The sequence below is a fragment of the Xylocopa sonorina genome, chromosome 3 (assembly GCF_050948175.1).
Source record: "Xylocopa sonorina isolate GNS202 chromosome 3, iyXylSono1_principal, whole genome shotgun sequence".
NCBI lineage: Eukaryota > Metazoa > Arthropoda > Insecta > Hymenoptera > Apidae > Xylocopa > Xylocopa sonorina.
In genome coordinates this window covers 2,320,729-2,341,448 of record NC_135195.1, presented here as the reverse complement: position 1 = coordinate 2,341,448, position 20,720 = coordinate 2,320,729, and the positions used below count along the sequence as shown (strand labels likewise).

The 20,720-nt window shown below is 36.6% G+C and overlaps 3 protein-coding genes across 4 annotated transcripts in view; 2 read left to right on the top strand and 1 right to left on the bottom strand.

The window, feature by feature from the left end:
* The window catches only part of LOC143422490 (regulator of microtubule dynamics protein 1), a 297,728-nt gene that overhangs the window by 234,231 nt on the left and 42,777 nt on the right, over positions 1-20,720 (top strand). The window lies entirely within an intron of this gene.
* LOC143422489 (arrestin domain-containing protein 17) lies at positions 4,241-9,890 on the bottom strand. The gene is made up of 7 exons (XM_076893170.1): positions 9,457-9,890; positions 7,486-7,641; positions 7,197-7,408; positions 6,353-6,535; positions 6,063-6,274; positions 5,410-5,600; positions 4,241-5,150 (listed from the first exon to the last, which is right to left on the bottom strand). Exons 1-7 carry the CDS (start codon positions 9,569-9,571, stop codon positions 5,017-5,019), a joined length of 1,203 nt encoding a protein of 400 aa, XP_076749285.1. The 5' UTR covers positions 9,572-9,890; the 3' UTR covers positions 4,241-5,016.
* Syt4 (Synaptotagmin 4) lies at positions 13,402-19,434 on the top strand. Of its 2 annotated transcripts, none has more exons than XM_076893163.1 (6): positions 13,402-13,697; positions 15,131-15,445; positions 15,605-15,975; positions 16,585-16,743; positions 17,669-17,986; positions 19,036-19,434. In XM_076893163.1, the coding sequence occupies exons 1-6, from the start codon at positions 13,646-13,648 to the stop codon at positions 19,153-19,155; spliced, it is 1,335 nt and encodes a 444-aa protein (XP_076749278.1). In that variant the 5' UTR covers positions 13,402-13,645; the 3' UTR covers positions 19,156-19,434. The 2 variants fall into 2 exon arrangements, with proteins under 2 accessions (XP_076749278.1, XP_076749279.1); XM_076893164.1 differs by having other exon boundaries at positions 13,405-13,697; positions 15,131-15,439.

The following is a 20,720-nucleotide window of genomic DNA, read 5'->3' as shown; positions in this document are numbered from 1 at the left end:
GAGACTGAAACAAAAGAGTGCAATATATTTTACACGTTCTTTCAAACGATTAATTTAGCATTGTTTGTTGAAACTTTTGTGCCATTCGGTTCAACCTGAACAAAAATGATTTAATACATTAGAACTTTTCAAGTATTGAAGATGTAACTGTGTACATTCAAATACATGAAAAAGCAATTATATTCTTGTAAAAATACATTTAAAAATTTTATTTCATAAAAATATTTTTTCTATCGAACAAATGCTTGATAAAAATAGATATTTATAAAGTCGTAATCGCATAAAAATAATTAATTTTGGTTTAATTAGTTCAAGACTATGCTTTGATTAGTTCACGCAAACTTTCCACAGGACGCGTATTCATCACTTCATACTTTTTCAATTTAGATTGCAAACTTTCCTCTCATACCGCTCATGCTGCAAATAACTTCAAAATAGTACGAAACTAAGTTACGTACCTAAACGAGTACACAAACAAGATGGAAATATTAATTTCTTCATCTCTATGTTAAACTTATAGCATGGAGAAATTGTAGTAGAAATATGAGCAAGTTTCAAAATCTAAATATCTGTAGACTTGAAATTGTTCGAATCTCGTGCAGATTACGATGTGAGACACGTGTATCACGCGTAATGGTACTTCCAGGGGCTATAGAAACAGTGCTTTTGATGACGACTTCATGACGAAAATTTCTTCAGCAGCAAACGCGACCTACCCTCATCGAGTGCAGACTATCCTTGCCAGTTGAACATCCGTACAAAAGTTAGGCCACAGCCTACGAATATTTCATTTCCTACTTTCAAGGACGTAAAACCGTACCAGTAGTACTTCCACATGATCGATCAACCTTAGGTGACCACTTAACTCACTTACTTAGCCCAGTTTTAATGTTTATATTCTTCCATGCTTATCTTTAAATCGACCGTGAATCGTTTTAGTCAAATATACAAAATGTATTTTTTAACTCAAATACACATATACGCAAACCTTTTAATTACACGTCCGTTAATATACTAGAAAATTTTAATGCACAATTATTACTATACATACAATCATAAAACAATTTTATTTTTGTAAAATGCAAAGTTAACAAATTGTATTTCAACCTTTACTCGGGAAGTAAGAAAGAAAATGAATAAATTCAGATTCCGCCAGATAATCGACATAAAATCGACAATGGCACATCATCATTTTTATTCACTAAAAATAAAACAACCCTACTGTTCTTAAAGCATTACGTAGCTCGTGTTTAAATCAATTTGAAGAATCTAAATTGCAATAGTAATTCCCCGGCACTATCATTATTTAACAACCTTGGCGTATACGTAAGCGTGTAAACGCCTGAATAATAAGTAATACCGCGATGCGAGGCGGCATGTGGTAATAATTGCTATCAAGTATCAAGGGTAATTATTACTCTGGATTGAAAATTTGTTGCCGCAGAGTCGCGGATATCGAGCGTGGAATTGTGACGATACGTCCACCCTATCGAGCTTCTATAAATTCCAGACAATGCAGCCAGCTGAATTAGAACATCGGCGAGTCATGCTGGACAGAACTGCACGTCCAGTTATAGAACCCACGTTGTTTTAATTAGCGGCTACGTTACCACGGATACAATAATAGACCATTGCTCGGGGACACACTAAAATTGGTTGACATTTAGCGTCTCATTTGTCCAACTAACGACTAATCCATATATATAGCGTTGGAATACGTACAGGAAGAATATAGCTAAAAGACGATATAATTAAAACGCGATGGTTACTTCTGTGACCGCGATATGTCGATATTCGACTCGTCCGCAACATCATCGAAACTACCCTTAGCGTAATATACTCGTCATCAAAGGGTTTTATGTCTGAACGGTTTACGATTCGATATCGATTTAAATTTGGGACTCAAATGTTTATCAATTTTCTTGTTTTAATATACAAATTAAAATCAAATAATGTAAAACTGGATAGAGCTGTGAAAATGTATTTTACATATAAAGTATATTCTTCATTACTGTACTATATTCTTCAGTGCACAACAGTTAAATTAACGGCAAAGTCATTATCTAACTGGTTCACAAAATGAGCAAAAACAATCATCGGAAATATTTTTGAAATGGAAAGATTGCAAAAAATAGCAGATTCTTATAAGAAGAACTGCAGTTGTACGAACTAAAGTTTTCATTTGCAGCAACGGCAACTCCATCTTGACAAACATAATCGATAATTTCCATATAATATCGAACGAAGAAAGTATTGTACGTGTTTGGAATTTGTTATTCCATGATTTAAATCGAAGTAAAAAACTTGAAAAATGAAGCAACATCATGTGGCGGGTGTTTTAATGTTTCGTCGGTGATACGATCCGTTCCGCAATAAATACGTGGCAGCACGAAATCGAGTCGCATGCTATCGAGATACGAGGAATGGATAAAAAAACTATCGTGTGTGGCGAATCGCTTCACGATAAGGCGAGGTTATCGATAAGAATCTCTCCGTAAAGTATGATCAACGCGGAATCGACGAACACCTTGAATACTAATATCGTGACGACGATCAGATACAGCACGTTTTAATTTTTAGCACAGTTGACATTCATTTTCCTATGGGATTAAATCAAGAGGGAAAGAGAGGCCATGGTCCTCGAAGTTACGATAACGGCAAAAGCATCGTCGTAGATTTATCCATTAATCTACTATTATTAAGTACTATTTAGCATGAACTTGGAGGATAGTAAACAAATTTTAGCACGATTCAGATTATACACAACTGAAATTATAATAAATATAAAACATTTTAAAATTCCATAGCAGTCTACTGTACGCTCATAATCTGAGACTCTGCTAAGGGGTAGAAAGTAGAGTGACTGAGCCCGAAAGCCTCGGAATATGGCTCTTTGTATATTCAAAATCCCTTAATTTTAATGGCGAGGATGTGAGAAAATTAATTATCGTACACCGCAATGGTTGCATCTAAGTCAACCCTATATAGAGGGTACTTGAGATTCAAACATCCCCGTGTGTTCTGGGGTAACGGAAGACCTGTATCCGGTGTAAGTCAATCTTATGAAGGAGGGTCCTCGTTTCACAGTAGTGGAGGATTGCATACATAATAGAGGGATCGGTAAACCAAAAGGATCAATTAACTGAACCGCGTCCTGTATAAAGCAAATTCACTCGTGCCCTACATTATTAACATTACACGAGGATGTAAATTTTAATTACTTAAAATTTATAATTGGTTCCAGTTAAGTAAAGAAAATGTTCTCGTTAAATTTGATTGGCAAATAAAAAGAATTCTACATTATTCATTAAATGTTCGTTATTGTTTCGCTGTGACAATTGGAGATTAGCTCTGTCTAACATTATTATTTGTTATCGGTCTAACACGACTGTACGTTTAAATTAGTTTGGCAGCAATATGAGAATCAGAGCCTTTGAAAGTACCTACCGTAACCGTAGTAGGTAAAGACTCTTCTACACAGACAAGATTGAACGATGGCAGCTCGATTCCAGTCGAATGCCTCGTGAAACGATAATTTAACGTAAGTTAATTTAAAAGTTCACTTACTTTTATAGTCTAAAATTATTTCACATTACTTTGTCATTCTACAAGTTAAAAAACAAGATTTTTGCAAATAGCGCAAACTTTAAAACCTTCATAAATATAACACGTATAGTGTACTTTGTTTAAGAATAGAAATTAACTTTTTTGTGAAACTGTACTTTCATTTATATTATTACTATTAATGTACAGCTTATCATAGTAAGCAAATAATATCAGATTGTTTAAATGCAACAAATTAAGACCATCGATCCATACTAACTTGAAGCTATCCATCCAACGATATAGGAGGCGCTAGATGATTGTCGTTCTTCTTAAATGAAAATCAATACCATTTAGTAAATTAACAGAACCAAATCCACTAATTAGGAAATGAATATTACTCCCCAAATTGATTGTTACACAAGATATAGTATGAAAATTTTTGTAACTTTCTGATTTTGTGATTGACACACGATATTTCATCTAAAAATCCTACACTCGTTAGATATACACAATTAGTAGTATTTATCTGTCAAAGCAGCGTTTTTTCAAGTATTTTTATTTTACACATCGAGAAATAATGAAGTTCTATTTACATTGATTGGAGACTGATTGTATTTGCATAATTATAGAAATGAACATACGTATAAATAATTGCACTGTAATTGCCATCAACGCAAAAGAGTAGGTAACAATGTATGAAAAACATACATTTTATTCACAACAAAGTAGATACAAATACAGATCCGATAATATTATATCTTAATCACTCTTCGTATTTTCTATTATAATGTATTAATATTCTTAACAGCAATATATAATTATATATCAAATGAATATAAAAGCCCGTGTTTAAATTTCGATAACACTTAATATTACTTTGGACTGTATCCATACCTACGAAAACTTTTGTAGAAAAATATACACAACGCTAAAAAAAGAGAAAACAAAACTGATCGCTTAATAATTATACAAATCTTAAACTTTGATTATTTGCATTCCGAGTATTCTCTAATTGTGCGTCATAATTGACCGTATAATATTATTTTATCATCTCAATGATTGATTGTAACAATTGATTTCACTTAAAGGTATAAAAATTTTAAAACATTACTAAATTATATTTAAAACTTTTTCACGAAAAGGAACATATGTGTGTGTGTGTGTGTGTGTGTCTGAAAAATTAAATTAATTAAAAATCATTCCAAGGGACTTCCATCCCTCCCATTCCCCGAAGTTCTCTTTAGCTAATCATCCTTTCAACGCTTTATTGCTTCAACACATTTAACCAAGGCACGTTTGAACCATAATAATTCGGATTATGAGCTTGAATAGTGTACTCGGTTATGGTCAACACCTAATTGCAATCAAAGGCCCTAAAAAATGTGCTCCGCAGGCTATGCATATAAAACACGTGTACGACTTTCAAGCTTCTTCTATAAAAAAAAGCACCAAACAGCCTTGATTTGTTGTTCACTGAATTGGCCCGAAATTGTAAACAGGGTATTTAGGAGCGAAACGGTTCGATATACCGAAAACGTACTCAGATTCACCGCGTTCCCACAGACTTCTAGCTCCACTGGTTGCTTCTTCATATGAAGGCGGTGCTAAAAAAATTATATTTAAAATCATGGCAAAGGTAAAGCTATAATTTCAAATCAATGCCATTTCAACCGTTTGGAATTATACTGAATTCATCGTTGAATTGTAGACCTTTACGCAAATTCATTTGATAATCAAATTCGTACTCCAAGCGGTTAAAATACAATATCTTGTCACATGAAAACGGACCAATTAAAATTATTCTTAAATGCAATTGAAGCTAATTTTCAATAATTATGAAAAGTGGTATAAAAATATTCTTACGTAAATTAGGGTATAAATTAGATGGGGGTGGTCCGTCGGGACTTGAAACTGGAATCCCTGTAGCCGTCCATCCAATTTCCGATGTTTTTGTTGGATATCCTTCAGCCGGCGGTGCACTCGGCGTTTGATAATTTACCAATGGCACAGTACCCACGAATATAACAGTGTTCCTCGACAAGTTTCGATGATACCTAATAATATAAAAAATGATCTTGCTTAACATACTTCCTCCTTATAACGTGCACCTTTACAAAGAGCGATTACAATCAATTTTACGCAGCCAATTTCCCATTGTAGCCTTTAAGTAGTTCAATCAGTATTCTTTGCGGGTCTCGTCAAGAACCGCTGAATGAGTCACAATGTCGTATGTGAATGACACATCTACAACTAATTTATTTATAACGTGCGTCTATTCGTGCAGCTACTGTTCAATGATTCATTCGGGAATTTCCCAGCCTTAATAAAGTAAAACGAGTTCGCACAAAATGGTAGTAAAAAATGAGTTAAAATTTTGAAAACTAAATAATCCTTTCAATTAAATATCAGGTAAAAATTAGAAAATCTTTTCATGTAGAAGTTATAGATCATTGCGTGTGTAAAAATTAAATATTCAAAAACAAAACATTTTGTGTGGACGCGTAGAATGCACTGACCATCCCGAAACACAGGCCACGACTTTAAGATTATATTCCAGATCAATGATTCCGCAATTCGTCAGATTCGACGGCGGTAGCGGTGGAATATCGAGCCTCTGTTCATAATCAGCTGTTCCTCCTCCTTCGACGGGTCCTTTTCCAACTTCAGCCACGACTATCTCTTCTGTTTTTGTGTCACTGGTCGGTGTGGTGGCACGAAAAGTCACGATCTAGACTTTACAATTCATTGTTATCTTCAAAACATTTTCGCGTGACGTGTTCTAGTAGTATCCCTGAACCGAGTATACCTTACACAGAATGAGTTTTACACTATCCACCGTAACTCCGGATAGATTTTCAACGTTCACGTGCACTGGCATCGATTGACCTGGTACGTATCCTCTCACTGGTAGAGAATAATTAACGGTTAACGGCGGTGTTCCACAACATAGACAGCAGAACGTCTTGCTCATTTCCTCTTGAACTTTTTCCTGAAAAGAACATAAATTCTTTTTAATAAAATGTTACTAAAACAACTGCGTGTATACTAACACAGAAATATGTACGTGGAAGAATAATTTGTATTAACTTCGAATTGTTTGATAAATTTTTATAGCAAGCATTACTAATAACTTTTGATTTAATCCTACATTTTGAAATGTTTGCCAAATATTTACATACTAAAAGTTCTATTCTGCAAGATACATTAATGTATAATTATTTCACACATCCTACAATAGTTTTGTTTATTTACGTTAACAATAATTGATTACAATTTTCTATCTTGATCTAAAAATTAAATACACTGATAAAATATTATAAATATGTAGGATAATATTTTTTAAATATAAACTTATAAATATGTATCTACTAAAATTACACAGTAATTGTTACCTTAATTGTCTATCATTAAATATTTGTCAAATTTTGTTAGATAAAAGTTATTTGGGTTATTTTTAATGGTCCTTGTTACCATTCAACCCTCTTATAAAATGGTACTCTTAAACCACAATTTCGATACATCAAGGAGCAAATTAATTGTGTTATACGAGGATTGGAATTTGTATATATTATAACCCTTGTAATATTTATCTGAATATGATTGAAATGGAGTGGGCTTTATTGAATTAATAATTTGCTAATAAATCGTACCGAAGCTCTCGGTTCTTGATTAAGGTCAAAGGGCGAGACGACTGTGAAAGGGCTCTTTACTTCTTGATCGAACTTCCAAGGTCGGTCCAGGGTGGCTTTAACGGTGTATCGAACGTGTCCAAAATCAGACTCGAAGCTACTGGGTAAATTTGTGGGTAGAACACATTGAAATGGAAATTTATGGTCCCCGCTCTGTATTTCTATTTCACCACCTGGAAAGAAAAAAGTTTGTTACTTCTGCTTAATAAAAAGTGGTAAAATTGTCGGATTATTTCAGCTAAAATTTTACCAGAAGCCGATCCAACCAGATAATATTTAGTCTCGAAATATTCTTCATGAGCTGTGACAGTCTGAGTTCCATCTCTGTATTGTCCTCTCTCATCCATGTCCTGTTTGTCTGTGGTCCAACATGTGTTTGCAACACCTTTTACCTTTACGCTTATGCCTGTAAAAATTATTAGATTCTTAGGTAATGAATATTAAAACAACGTTTTTGAGTTCCATGTAAAAAAAATCTAACATTGAGTGTATAATAATATATCTAATATGTATAAATGTTCCTAGCTTCTAATTGAAAACTAAAATTATATTTCCGTAAGAAACAAACTGGTACGTCCAATCAATTCATTTTCATAAATTTTCACATGTTGGAATATTCAATGCTGTGTGTTAATAATTAATTTTTTTGCATTTTAATTTTAAATAACACGTTTATATCACGCCACAGAAATAATAAATCCATTGAACACTTTCTTGGTGTTCTCCTTTTTCCATTTGCCTTTAAATGTATAACGTGCACACGTTGAATGGTTCTGATTTTAAAATTGAATTCGCTTTAAGATTTTACCGCATGAAAAGTTTCGATGAAACGATTATAAAAAGTAGCTCGCGGTTTGAAACGTTAAAGACGTCCTGCGTTCCTTAAACCGCGTACTACAGGAATTGACACATTTTAGAAATTACCATTAACAATGAGATAATAGTATAAAATTAAACGCGAGCCAACAAGCCGATGCTAATAGAACGGTACATCAACGTCAAATAAATGTCACGAATACAAGCACCACGCGACAGAAGAATTTCATGGAGTATTTTTATATGGTTGATATGAGAGTCTATATAAATTTCAGATATAAATAGCAACACTTAAAAGAGAAACGTCCATGATCCAGTAAAAATAATACAAACTGACGAAAGGTAGCATCGTGAAATAAAATTCTGTGCAAAGGAAAGTTTCAATTACAAAATAAAAATAAAATAATTACGACAATAAAGAACAATGGTAATAATAATAATAATAATAATAATAATAATAATAATAATAATAATAATAATAATAATAATAATAATAATAATAATAGTACTAGTAATAATAAACAATAAATAATTCTACGATATGACCATACTACTAATAATAGTACTAAAATAAATGTACTGTTTACGATAGAATAATAATTGTGCAATAGCAAATAACGTTTTACGTGTAATAGTAGAAATAATTCTAAAATAGATGAATAGGAATGTACGTGGAATAGGAATAGAAGCAACGTAAGTAGACAATACTGCATCGCGATGGCAATACAGCGTGACGAAAACATAATATGTTCCACGGCTGACCGTCAGTGTCCGTTTCCACTGTGCGGGTGTGCATGGTCGTGGCTATTATTAAACTACACCTTGTAACAAAGGAAAAAAAGATTCTTCGTAGGAATGTGACAAGAGAAATACGATGATGTGCATCAGCTATCATTTACAAATCAAAGCGAAACCCAAAATAGAGCACGTATCGAGATATACAATCATAACCGTTTCACTTTTAAAGATGAAATCTATCTATCTCAATTCAAGTGCATCTTTCCACAATTAAGAAGTATTATCACTTTTTTTTAAATATTTAAAATATTTAAAATATTTTCTAAACGAATATAAATTGCTTATATATTTGAAAATGGAATGTACAATTTTTACTGCCTTTTACAAGTTAATCTCTTAACAGAAATACATCCTTGCACAACCACAGAATGTAGCACATCGTGACCACGTAGCTACCCTCATCGGCACCATTCTAACGCGACCACGTCCCCACAAAACATCCTATTCGAAAACGCCCCGCGAAGATCGGGCAGCTCATCGAACATTTAGAAACACCTGTCGATTTGCGGGTTTCGTCAAACTAGCGTGCACTATCGAATGTTATCCATCCGAAAATAACGTGGCATGAGTCATCCCACAGGAATTCACCGCTTTTAATACAACATACCGCGAATCTTTTTCATGCTGTCCAATGCCACAACGATATTCCCACTGACTGTTTGTCCCGGATAATAGGTGCTCCATGGATTGTCATAGACTATCTGGAAACCTTTCAGTCCCATGTTCGTTGCGGCACGACTGCACTTCACCTCGACGTTCGATCGTTCGTGAGCAGTCCCTGTTCTCGTACTTTATTAATTATTCCACTTGCGTCCCGAAGTAGACAGGCGGACGAGTTCAGCACGCGTTCGTTCGTTCGTCCGTCGCTTTCGTTCCAAACATCGAGCACACGGACCGTTGCTATATCGAGCCACTCGTAAAAGCCGGTCTGATCGTGCTTACGAGCCCACGTTACTACGGGCTACTCGATATTTGTCTTCTGCGCAGATACCAGCTGACGCGGTGGCTGTAGAGCGGCGTTACAGCCCGTTTCAAGCGTGCGTCGGTTCTACAGCACCGAGAACCGTGCTACCTCAACGAGAGACCTAGAAAAGAGACGGTGGTTAAAGGAGAACGGGGAACTGTGTTAAACTGTGAATATATAATCGCGATAGTAGAATTAGAGAGATCCAACAAGAAGATTACGATTAAAGTAGACCGGAGAACGGCACTAAGCTCTGAATATGTAATCAGAGTCATTAAGGTTGTATCTGTTTCTATCGGGGCAACGAAGACGGTAGAATCGAATTTGAAATCTTTCTGTTTATCTTTGCATACAATTTAATTCGTATCGCTATGTTTTCTCTACTATTCTTATAAATTTAAGTAATTTTTATGTGAATTTATGACTTAAGTAGTCGGTCTGTAGACTTCAATTATTACTTTGGTGATTCTGAAATAAATAGTTTTGAATTTTGAAACGAGTAAATGAATTTTAATTCTCCGATTTTTAAGATACTTTTAATTGTAAGATACTTTTCAAAATAGTGAATTATTTGATTCTCAAACGTTTTCGAATTTCCACCCCTTTTTCCTAGAAGGCACGTTTACTTTTGAATCATTCTGTATATCTACATTGCACCAACAGTGACGTAAGAATCCAGCGACCATGCAAGATTATATCATCACTATATGTATAGCCGCGAAGAAATAACCAAATAATACTTTCAAAACGATGTTCACCACTTTTGAAGCTTCTTGTGCACGCATCGTCCATCGACATTGACGTAACGGCGTCGTCTGACCTCATTGGTTAAGCATAGGTGGCTTAAGTTAAGCACGCGACCAGGTAAATCGTGTTTTCTCTTATCGCAGCGATTTCCTCGCACGATGGAAACGCGCAAGCGTCGTTTCTCGTTATGTGACGATACGAAGAGAAATAACAGGACGGATCGAGATGATGCAAATCGACAGAGGCGTTCGATGATAATACCAAGACAGGTTTTAATTCTTATCTTCGAACGTGAAGTCTGATTCATCTTGTTTACCGAGTAAATTAAATGCATCGACGAATGGCCGCCGTTATCATTTATCCGTACAATTTTCAGCTGCTAATGTACTGACTAAAGTTCATTTACGTGGCGGGTCTAAGTACGTACTGTTTGAATCTGAAAAATCTACCACTTTTTGTTCAATTTAAGTACTACCGATAGCAGAAAATATTATGAAATTAATAATTTACAAATGTATTGTAAATTATTTATATAGTATTGTAAACAGATTTTATATTACATTTGTCTCTTTGTGTTTCATTAAAAAGGAAACTACTACTTTATTTGAACAGGTACAGTAAATAAAATATTTAATTGCAATTCTGCCTGAACCTCATCTTCTTTGAAACATTAACTTCTGTAACACTCTATGTACTTTGCCTTTAATACTCTCATTCTACTAGATAAGTTAAAACTTTCCCTAAGGTTCCATTACAACCTCCCGTTTATGATTGCACAGATATCTTTATTAAAAAATGTTTTAAACAGTTACTTAAATTAATGCGTCATTTCATATTACGATTCTTTTATTTCATAACTTATTCCTCGCATAAAATTGATTATAAATTTGAAAAAATATCGATAAATTCTTATTTAAATGAATAATAATTATTTACTAATCGATATTACTTTAATTGATAAGTTCACGTATTAAGAAAAAAGTATATTAATATTTTTATTATTATGTTTTCTAAAAATTGTTCAATTTCGCTTGTATTCCTGTATTTTCAAATAAAAGCAGTATTCGTATCACTGGTCAAATGTAATAAATCCCAAGTTCAATGTAAAATGAAGATAAAACGATGAATGTATACGTATATGTTAAAGCTATTACGATAAAATTAACAAATTAAATATACTTAAGAATTGAGCGTGTAGACGCGTTATCGTATATCCCTTAAACAAGTCTTTTGCGAAAATTTATTGCTAAAGTATAATAACAATTTCACTAAAAGCTTCAAATAGCAGCTATTTATCACTTGTCTAAGTCCAATTCGTTTAAAAAATGCATTCAAAGTGTACGCCATGTTTCACGGAAATTTATCCTCGCACCGAAGATTATCGGGTTATGCTCTCCAGGATACAAAATAAAATATACTTTCTTAAATATATTTCGCACGTAGCACCGATATGCAGAACGTGACCCTCGCCAATATTTTCATCACGAAACGAAACATTATTGAATTGAATAAATTTTAAAGAATTTACCAGCGAGAGAAAAAAATTGGAATTGCAAAAATGCTTAAGGTTGTTCGGCAATTATAATGAACTGAAAATACCCCAAAAAATTACAAATTCAGTATATATTACAAAATTAAAATGACTCGAAGAGCAAAATATAATAAATGTGCGCGTGTATGTGTTTGAAGCATGCAAAGGTATCATAGAAATGTTGTCTTATTCACATAATTAAGACGTTCGAGGTAATAGATGAGTCATGGTATAATTATCTTCTGCGCGTTACCTATGATGTAAATCGATCATTCAAACTGGAACTCGGGCACAGCGGATTAGTCATAACTTTTTATCTTGATTATTTCTTTGGTTTTGACACTCGTAAAGTTTTTACAGTGTCAAGGATAAATAAAAAACAATAACTAATACGATTAACATAAGTATAAAAATGAGCAAATATTCAGTTTAAGATACTGTTATGTAATATTTTCTGAATATATTATATACATTTAAAATTCCTATATGCTCTCACGAATAGCGTTGTATAAATATTAACAAAAAGCATGAATTTTTCGCACCGAAGAGTCCATTTTGTTGTAGCTCACGCCCACATATAAATATAGATGAATTACCCGTTATTTCTACAAAAATCATTGAATACTACGTGTATTGATTTTACATTGCAAAAACGAAGATGAAGTCCAAAATGGAACATGCTGACACGTAAATATAATACCTCCGTATACAATAACTAAAAAACAAAAAATATTTTTTACCTACAAAAATTTTACATGCAACCCAACAACTGAAAACATTCAAATGTCTGGGTAAAAGGAAGAAATCTACTTAAAAAAATAATAGAATGAAATAACAAAAGGAAACGAAAGACAAACAGATATAACACAATTTTGGATCTATCATTAAACAAAACTGTGTATCCAACCCGTTACCGAAACTTGCCTGGTTTACCATCGCAGAACACGACCGACTACAAAATGCCACTTTAACCGCCCACGGATTCCGAAATTGCAGGATCATCCCCAGACACGCGGAGAATCGAGAAATCTCCCCCCTCGTAACGCGTCCTCCTTGTTTCACCCCTCGAATCCGTCTTCGTCCATGATCCATCCACCGTGATCAAAGAAAGAAAAAATAAATCGTTCCATTGCTACCTCGGAGTCGAATGTAAACTGTTCAGGGCGGGCCTACTCCGATAATCGATACGACATCGATTCGAGCGTCCCATGCACCTTTTCCCCGGAGTGCCGTGTGCATCGTCAGCTACGCGGGGGTCCTTCGTTACCCGCAGGAAGAACCCCTCTCTTTCGGGTTGCAGCCGCGGAACAGCATTGTCCCTGGCGTCACCGTCGCCGGTGTCTTGGTCGCCGGCGTGTTGGCTCCTTTTCCAGAGCCGCGTATTCCGCGCAAGCTCCGCCGTTACTATTGATCGGGACATTTCGCCCGATGGTAGCTTCAGAATACCACCGACGGTCCGCACGCCGTAAATATTCGTTCAGTGCGTCGTGGCCGAGTGACTTACGCGGATAAAAGCGTCCATAATAGACGGGTGAATAAGAAACGTGGCCAAGCATGGTCGGAGGAGCGACGGAAGACGGACCTGTGATTCGACCTGTCGATTTTGGTGAGTGCACCTGGCCCACCTCTAATTCGACATCCTCGACCCTTTTCATTTTCGTTTCGCGTACGTGCCTCGCCAGACAGAGTCCCTCGTGATCCAGCCGATATCGATCCCGCCACCGAGCCACTTTTCTCGATTCAGACGATTGCACCATCGTGCGTATTTCATCTTTCTATGCCCATCGAGTTTAATTCACCGTACGGGCATTGTTTGGCGCTAATTGTGGCGGCGATAACTACACACAGCTGTTATAACGTGATCCTGTGCGTATCGTGTCCCTGGGTGTTTCCATCGGTCGGGGGATCGTTTACGTTTCGTCTCTCGCGGTTCACCTCGTTGCAATTACTCATCCTCGACGAATTGTTCGCGTATCTCTCATGGCGCCTGATGGATAGCTCGATAAATTAATCGCGGGGATGCATGTACAACGTAGCGGACGATGGTCGCGTCCGTGATTAACGCGAGACGCGGAACCATGTGTTCGCAGCTTGGTCTTTTTCCGTTAAATTCGGACGTATCGATGCTCCGAATTGATTCACACGTAAACGTATAGATTCAGGCGTCGATGCCGAGGCAGGCACGTTTTCGAATCGACTTTTTGATTATACGGTTCGGGTAACTCGTTGAAGGAAACCCCGACGCGAATGCTATTTGCGGCAAGGCATAAACTTAATCGTAGCGTCGTGACCGGAGTACGAGACTCCTCTGCAATACTCCATTTCTATGGGAATTTTACCACGACGAACGTAACAGGCGAAATACGAGTCGCTGTTTCACGCAAAATTGGAATTCGAAGTTCGAGTAGATACGTTGAAGCGCGTATGTTATCGCGATGATTCAGCGCTCGCAGGGTTTGGTATTAGTCAGCGATGAGAAACTAACCCTATCGAGGAGTTGGGTATTAAGTAGCGGAAGACGCTCGTAATCGATCTTCACTTTTACACAATTAACCGTTCGATCTAATTTAAACAACGTTTCGAGGTTGAAAGTTGAACAGGTTTGTGGTAAATGCGACCACAGATTTGTTTATGATTCGTAACTTCTTGAATGCGTAGGTATGTACGAAGGTTTTTGCAAAGTATTCAAACTAATTGCAGTGAAATTGAACGATAGAAACTAAGTGAAGTTTCAATCATGAGTTTGTTTAACATCATGTTTAACATCATAATGGATTCGATTAGCAGCTCAAACTTTATATGAAACACTCGTTTATCATCATGAACACCTAGAATCTCATTTGAACTTAGAAAAACTAGATATTGGCAACTATCATCAGCTTTCACTCCAATAGTAACATGCGTAGACGCGATTTATTAATTCGTTTGGGCTCTCCTTACGTGGCAAACGGTGGTAAGGAAGAGGAGGAAGAACTTCTAAAACCTTCGTTAATAAGTAGAGACAAGGAATGATTTGAAAGAAAATACGCATAATTTCAGTGTCGACGACAACCGTAGTCGCACTATGTATAGGCGCCGTTTTCCTACTTTGCGCCGTCGCGATGACCTGGTGGCTTTGTCGAAGACGTCGCGAGCACACCAAACTGAACTCCGACAAGTCCCTGGCGTTCAGACCGCCCCGCAGGAAACCAACGGCGGTTAAAAGTCCTGGTAGCACTAGCCACTACCTGAAGAAGAGTCCAAGTCCGACAGGACCCGCCAAGAGTCCCCCTGGTTCTGGTGGACAGACGCCCAGCCCGACCGGATCTCAATCGTCGAATCCTGGATCGCAGCCCAGAACACCTCAGGGTACAGGTATCAACTTTTCTTCGCTTTCTTCTTTTTTTAAACATTAAAAAATTGATTAGTAATTACAGAGATTAAACTTATTCGAAAGTTTGTGATTGGAAAGAGCAGAGGGACAATCGAACAATTCAGAGTACTTGTTAACTGAATGCATATAATTGACTACAGGCACCCCGGCCCAAACACCATCCGGCGAGGTTACTCTGAGCATCGAAAATGAACGGGACAAGGCGGAAATTGAGAACAATGAGAAGACGGAACGCGAAAAGACCCATACAACGGAGAACAACAAAGACAACCTCGGACAGCTGGTATTCAAATTGCGATACGTAAACGAGCAGAACGCGCTCGGTGTGACGGTGGTGAACTGCAAGGGGTTGCCGGCGAGGGAGCAGAATGCGACCAGCGATCCATACGTGAAATTGAAACTGCTGCCCGATAAACAGCACCAGGCAAAGACCAGGGTGCTGAGAAACACCAGAGATCCTGTTTACGACGAGGACTTTACGTTCTTCGGAATATCGAAGGACCAGCTTCAGGTAACGAATCGATTCTGAAATCGATTTTTCTTGCCGTCTATCTCATTTTTATTAAATTTCAGTCGATTATAAATATTCGCTCGTAGAACAGTGTCGATTAAATACGTAATAATATCAATAATTGCCATAATATACAATATACAATATATATATACAAACGCATGAAATTTCACTTCTTTCAAAGCAATAATTTAGTGACATATTAATGTCTTACATGTATCATAAGTAAAATATATTTAACGATTTTCGATTATACATAAAAGTAAATTCGTAAAGACTGTGAAATCTAGCAACGACGTTATCGTTCAATGTAACCGTTTTAGAATTTCCTCGCGTTACAAATTGAACGTTTCGAATACCTCGAGGGGGATGACAAATAGATGAAATTAAATTTGAGACAGTTCGGGTTCGAGATATAAATACGCTAAATCAATTTCGAGACCGGTCGTGTTCGAGATATAAATAAGTCAACTAAACTTTAAAACGAATCGGAGCGGATACACGGTTTACTGGGCTTTTTTATTCGCGAGGCAAATTTAAGATATAAATAAGAGAAATCGTCGATGGTGGAATAAATTACGAAACACGTCCTTTCGTTATCGTTCACAGAAAATCAGCCTGCACTTTATAGTACTCAGCTTTGATAGATACTCTCGGGACGATATTATCGGCGAATTGACGTGTGCACTTTCGTCCGTGCCTGGTTTGGAGAATGCTGATAACCAAGAGATATCATTATGTCGAAAAATATGCCCCAGGAGTCTTAAGGTAAGAGGCCAATCACGCACCGGATAATCGCAATGTAAAGCAAAAGTGTCAGTTAAAAAAAAAACAAACGTGTTTCAAATACTATTTTAAGTAAGATGTTCCATAGTTCAGATGAAAGTTGTTTTTTTTCCGTTATGAAGCCAAATTTGAACAGCCTAGAATATAAGACAAAGTCCTTTGAATATGTATTTGAAATATCTTTTGACGATGGAAATAAACTTCGCCAAGGATAACGTTATAACGCTAGAGACAATATTATTTTGAAATAAACTTATTCTTAGTTTAAATACGCCTATTCACGTGTAATAAAATACACCGTTAAATGATCGTTAGCGATAGTGTCTCGATGTTAGTACGAATAAGCTGAAAATAAATTGAAATGCGTGAAAAATATTTCAGAATGAAGTTCGATCATATTTTTCCAGTACCCTTCAAATTGAACAGTGTTTTAAAACTATGTAGTAAAATAGGTTATTAACTAATTACTGTTCGAAATAATGTTATATTTTATCTATATCACCTTAAAAATCAGCATGCTTATGTGTATGTATTCATTATAATATTTAATAACCCTGTTAAATTCAACATTGTAAATTATTTTAAATAAACCTACGTCTTCCATTGATGGAAAATAATATTTTACAAGTATTTCAATTAATTATCTTCTTTAATTGTTCACCAAGCAGAACTTTCGATATAATATAAACTATTATACCTTTTTTATTTCTATTTTATTTTTATTCGATAGCTGGAAACGAAACGAAACTTCATTAAAAATAAGAAACTGAAAGCTGTTTGTAACTGCGACATCGGTAAAGCGAAATAAATGAAAAGAAGATATTAAAAATATGATCAGTAATATATCGGGAGAGAAAAGCGTACGGCAAGGGACATTGGAGAACAAAACGCGCGCGTCTGATTACAGATTCAATCGCAGGGCAGGGGCGAGCTTCTGGTGTCCCTCTGCTGGCAACCAATCAGCAGCCGTTTGATAGTGGTTGTGCTAAAGGCGCGAAATTTGCCAAAAATGGACGTGACCGGGCTGGCGGATCCGTACGTGAAGATCTATCTGCTGTACAATAATCAGCGCATCGCAAAGAAGAAGACGCGCGTGAAGAAACGCACCCTCAGCCCGGTCTTCAACGAGTCCTTCATCTTTGACATGCCGAACGGCGCTGATGGTCTTAACAACGTCAGTCTCGAGTTCATGCTGATCGACTGGGATCGAGTGACAAGAAACGAGGTACGTGACTGAACAGGACGATTCTGGTTTACTGCCAATTCAACCATCCACGTTGATTTTTACCTTATGATTTTTCATTTCTTTTCTCTTCTTTTATTGGGTTGGCGAGAAAGTATTTTCGGTTCTGTGGAGTGAAATGAAATTTTTCTCTCTATCATTTTTTTTTCTATACAAAGACTAAACTTTAATCAAGTACATATAACTGATATCGAATGTCACAAGGAAAAAAGAATAGTAATACTGTTGAAACAATCATAACTATGTGTAAACACTGGAAATATTTCTTGGCTAACCCAATATTTGTACTTTCTTTCAGTACTAAATGTCATATTTGCATGAATTCGCCGAACACCCCCTTTCGTGAAATACTCTATTACATTGATTAGTATTCAATGCAATTGGTAATTCCCTTTTTCAACGGTGCTAGTTAGTCTTCCATTTGTATATCCAAATGTATATTTAATTTAACTCACAATATTATTTCAATTATTTAACATCATTGGAAATGAATTGAAAATGATTGGAAAAAGACTTTCTCTTTTTTTTAATTTGAAAAGGCCAGAAATCTTTGTGGAATAAAAAAATGTTCAAACGTAATATGCAAAACGTGAAGATAAGAGGTATTCTAGGAATACTTGGCAATTTCGTTCCTGTGGCAGTGTTGGTCGACAAAAAATGAACATGATTGATCAGACCATTATGTGCCATGCATGTGTATACGTTCAGGTGATACGTGTACGTATCGCGCGGTGCAATCTTCTCGTAACTGCGAGGCTACTCGCGGCTATAGCGTGAGGCGACTGAAAGTCGTGGCGTGATTTTCCACTATTTTCTTAGGTTCACGTGATGCCAACGGGCGGCGAAATATAATTCGATCGAGAAAATCAATTCGAGAATCCCCAATTTTCAGAATGTTCCCGGCGAATTTCGCGTTTATATGATCTTAATCTCTTTAACGTGGGGAATAAATTGAAATAGGGAAAAAAATTGGAGAAATAAATACGAAACTTGGTATGAACCGCGCACGCTGTAATAAAAAACTATTTTAGGTGATTGGACGACTGGAATTCGGCGGGCCAGAGTGTCAAGGATCCGTATTGAATCACTGGAGAGAGGTGTGCAGCTCGCCGCAGAGGCAGATCGCTGAGTGGCACAAATTAAGGGAGTAACCAGTCTCTCCCTGCCCTATCGACTTTCCTAGAATCCCGTCTCCGAGCTATCCAAAAAGCCCCACGTCCCTCTACATTGTGAAACACACCGATCCGACCCCTTGAAACCCTACGATGAAATAGGGTATCTGTTTTGTAAACCTAATACTCGATGTATATTAGGCTTGAAGCGAGTGGTGGCACGTCCACCCGCGATCGATGCAATTGCGGATGCACCACGTGAAACGACTGCTTATATAGTCGTTACGTGTCTGCCCTGAAACGTGAAATCTCGTGTACAACGACGGATGTTCACCAAAAGGCTCGAGACTTTCCCTATTTTCATTTTCTGATATTCGAATCCAATACTGGAATAATTTCAATGATTTTAACGCTGTTCTTTTACAAGCTACATTAATTTGTATTATTTCATTCGATGCTGTTAGATCGATCGTTTTAGCAAATAATATCGAAGAGAAATTCGCTAAGGAATAACGAGAACGTAACGCGAGAATCTAATTGCAATTGCTAGAACGAAAAAAAAGAAATTCTAATCGCCGGTTCATAGGTCCAGACGATTAATTTCGTTTTTGGAGACCGAATGAGTCCTGATCGATTACTTATCGGCCCTCGAGTTTCCCATTGCTCGCAATAGCAGACGATCGCGGGAGAAATGCATACAAAATGCTTTACGATATAAATATAGTTATTAAGATTTCCGACCAGATGGTGAAGAAAGGAGAACAAAATATACAAACGAGCGTTTGCTGATTATCGAACACCACTGTCGCGAGTACACACAGGGTCGTGCTATCGAGAAACGATTGCTTTATTCGCCGGTTATTTAAAGAGAGGAATCCCTTGGTATCGTTATGGAAAATTCACCGCGGAATCTTTAGTTATCCTACCATTTATGCAAAACAGTTGACAATTTTTCTCGATAAAATACGACTTGGCGAATTAGTATCACCGATGTAACCAACGAACGGCGATTAACCGATATGAAAATGAATACGTAACACTTGTTTCGATCGTTCATTTGCATTTTAATTCGAGCCGAGCATTTTAATGACAGAAGTCCATTTTAATGTCGAAGATCGTCTCGATCCACCACAAAAAAATATCCGTAGTTTCCAACCTAATGAAATAAATTGCGCGATAGGGGTACAGTAAAAAGAAAAAAAAAAAAGAAATACGTAGGAAAATACAATTTTATATTTTGTATACAGAGACGAGCACTGAAATTAATAGAATGGATTCTCCTTTCCGTAACGAGAAGAGAATACGTCCCGAAGGTTTCGCACGACCCTGTCAGATCACGATGACCACCATTTCCGGTAGAGATTAACGCACCCCGCGACTGTGTGTCTATTTCGTTCGTCATGGAACTACAAGGATCTCTCCAAAATGTTCAATCTCGATTCAACAAACTGTCTAATCATTGGGAACAATTAAAACTATAATTTAGCTTCCTCGTTCGCGGTCTCCCGTAGCGATCTGACAAAGAGAGGTTCCCATAAAGAGGTTCCCATTTGGAGCGATTCTTGTACGAAGCGTGCGCGAACACCACGAGACGCGGAGACGAT

Bases quoted from the DNA above. Each gene is read 5' to 3' on its own strand.
- LOC143422489 (XM_076893170.1), bottom strand. From the start codon at position 9,571: ATGGGACTGAAAGGTTTCCAGATAGTCTATGACAATCCATGGAGCACC. The intron at 7,642-9,456 runs GTATGTTGTATT...TAATTTTTACAG, and splicing joins CAGCATGAAAAAGATTCGCG to GCATAAGCGTAAAGGTAAAA. The intron at 6,536-7,196 runs GTACGATTTATT...TGTTCTTTTCAG, and splicing joins ATCAAGAACCGAGAGCTTCG to GAAAAAGTTCAAGAGGAAAT.
- Syt4 (XM_076893163.1), top strand. From the start codon at position 13,646: ATGGTCGGAGGAGCGACGGAAGACGGACCTGTGATTCGACCTGTCGAT. The intron at 13,698-15,130 runs GTGAGTGCACCT...GCATAATTTCAG, and splicing joins GATTCGACCTGTCGATTTTG to TGTCGACGACAACCGTAGTC. The intron at 15,976-16,584 runs GTAACGAATCGA...TATCGTTCACAG, and splicing joins TATCGAAGGACCAGCTTCAG to AAAATCAGCCTGCACTTTAT.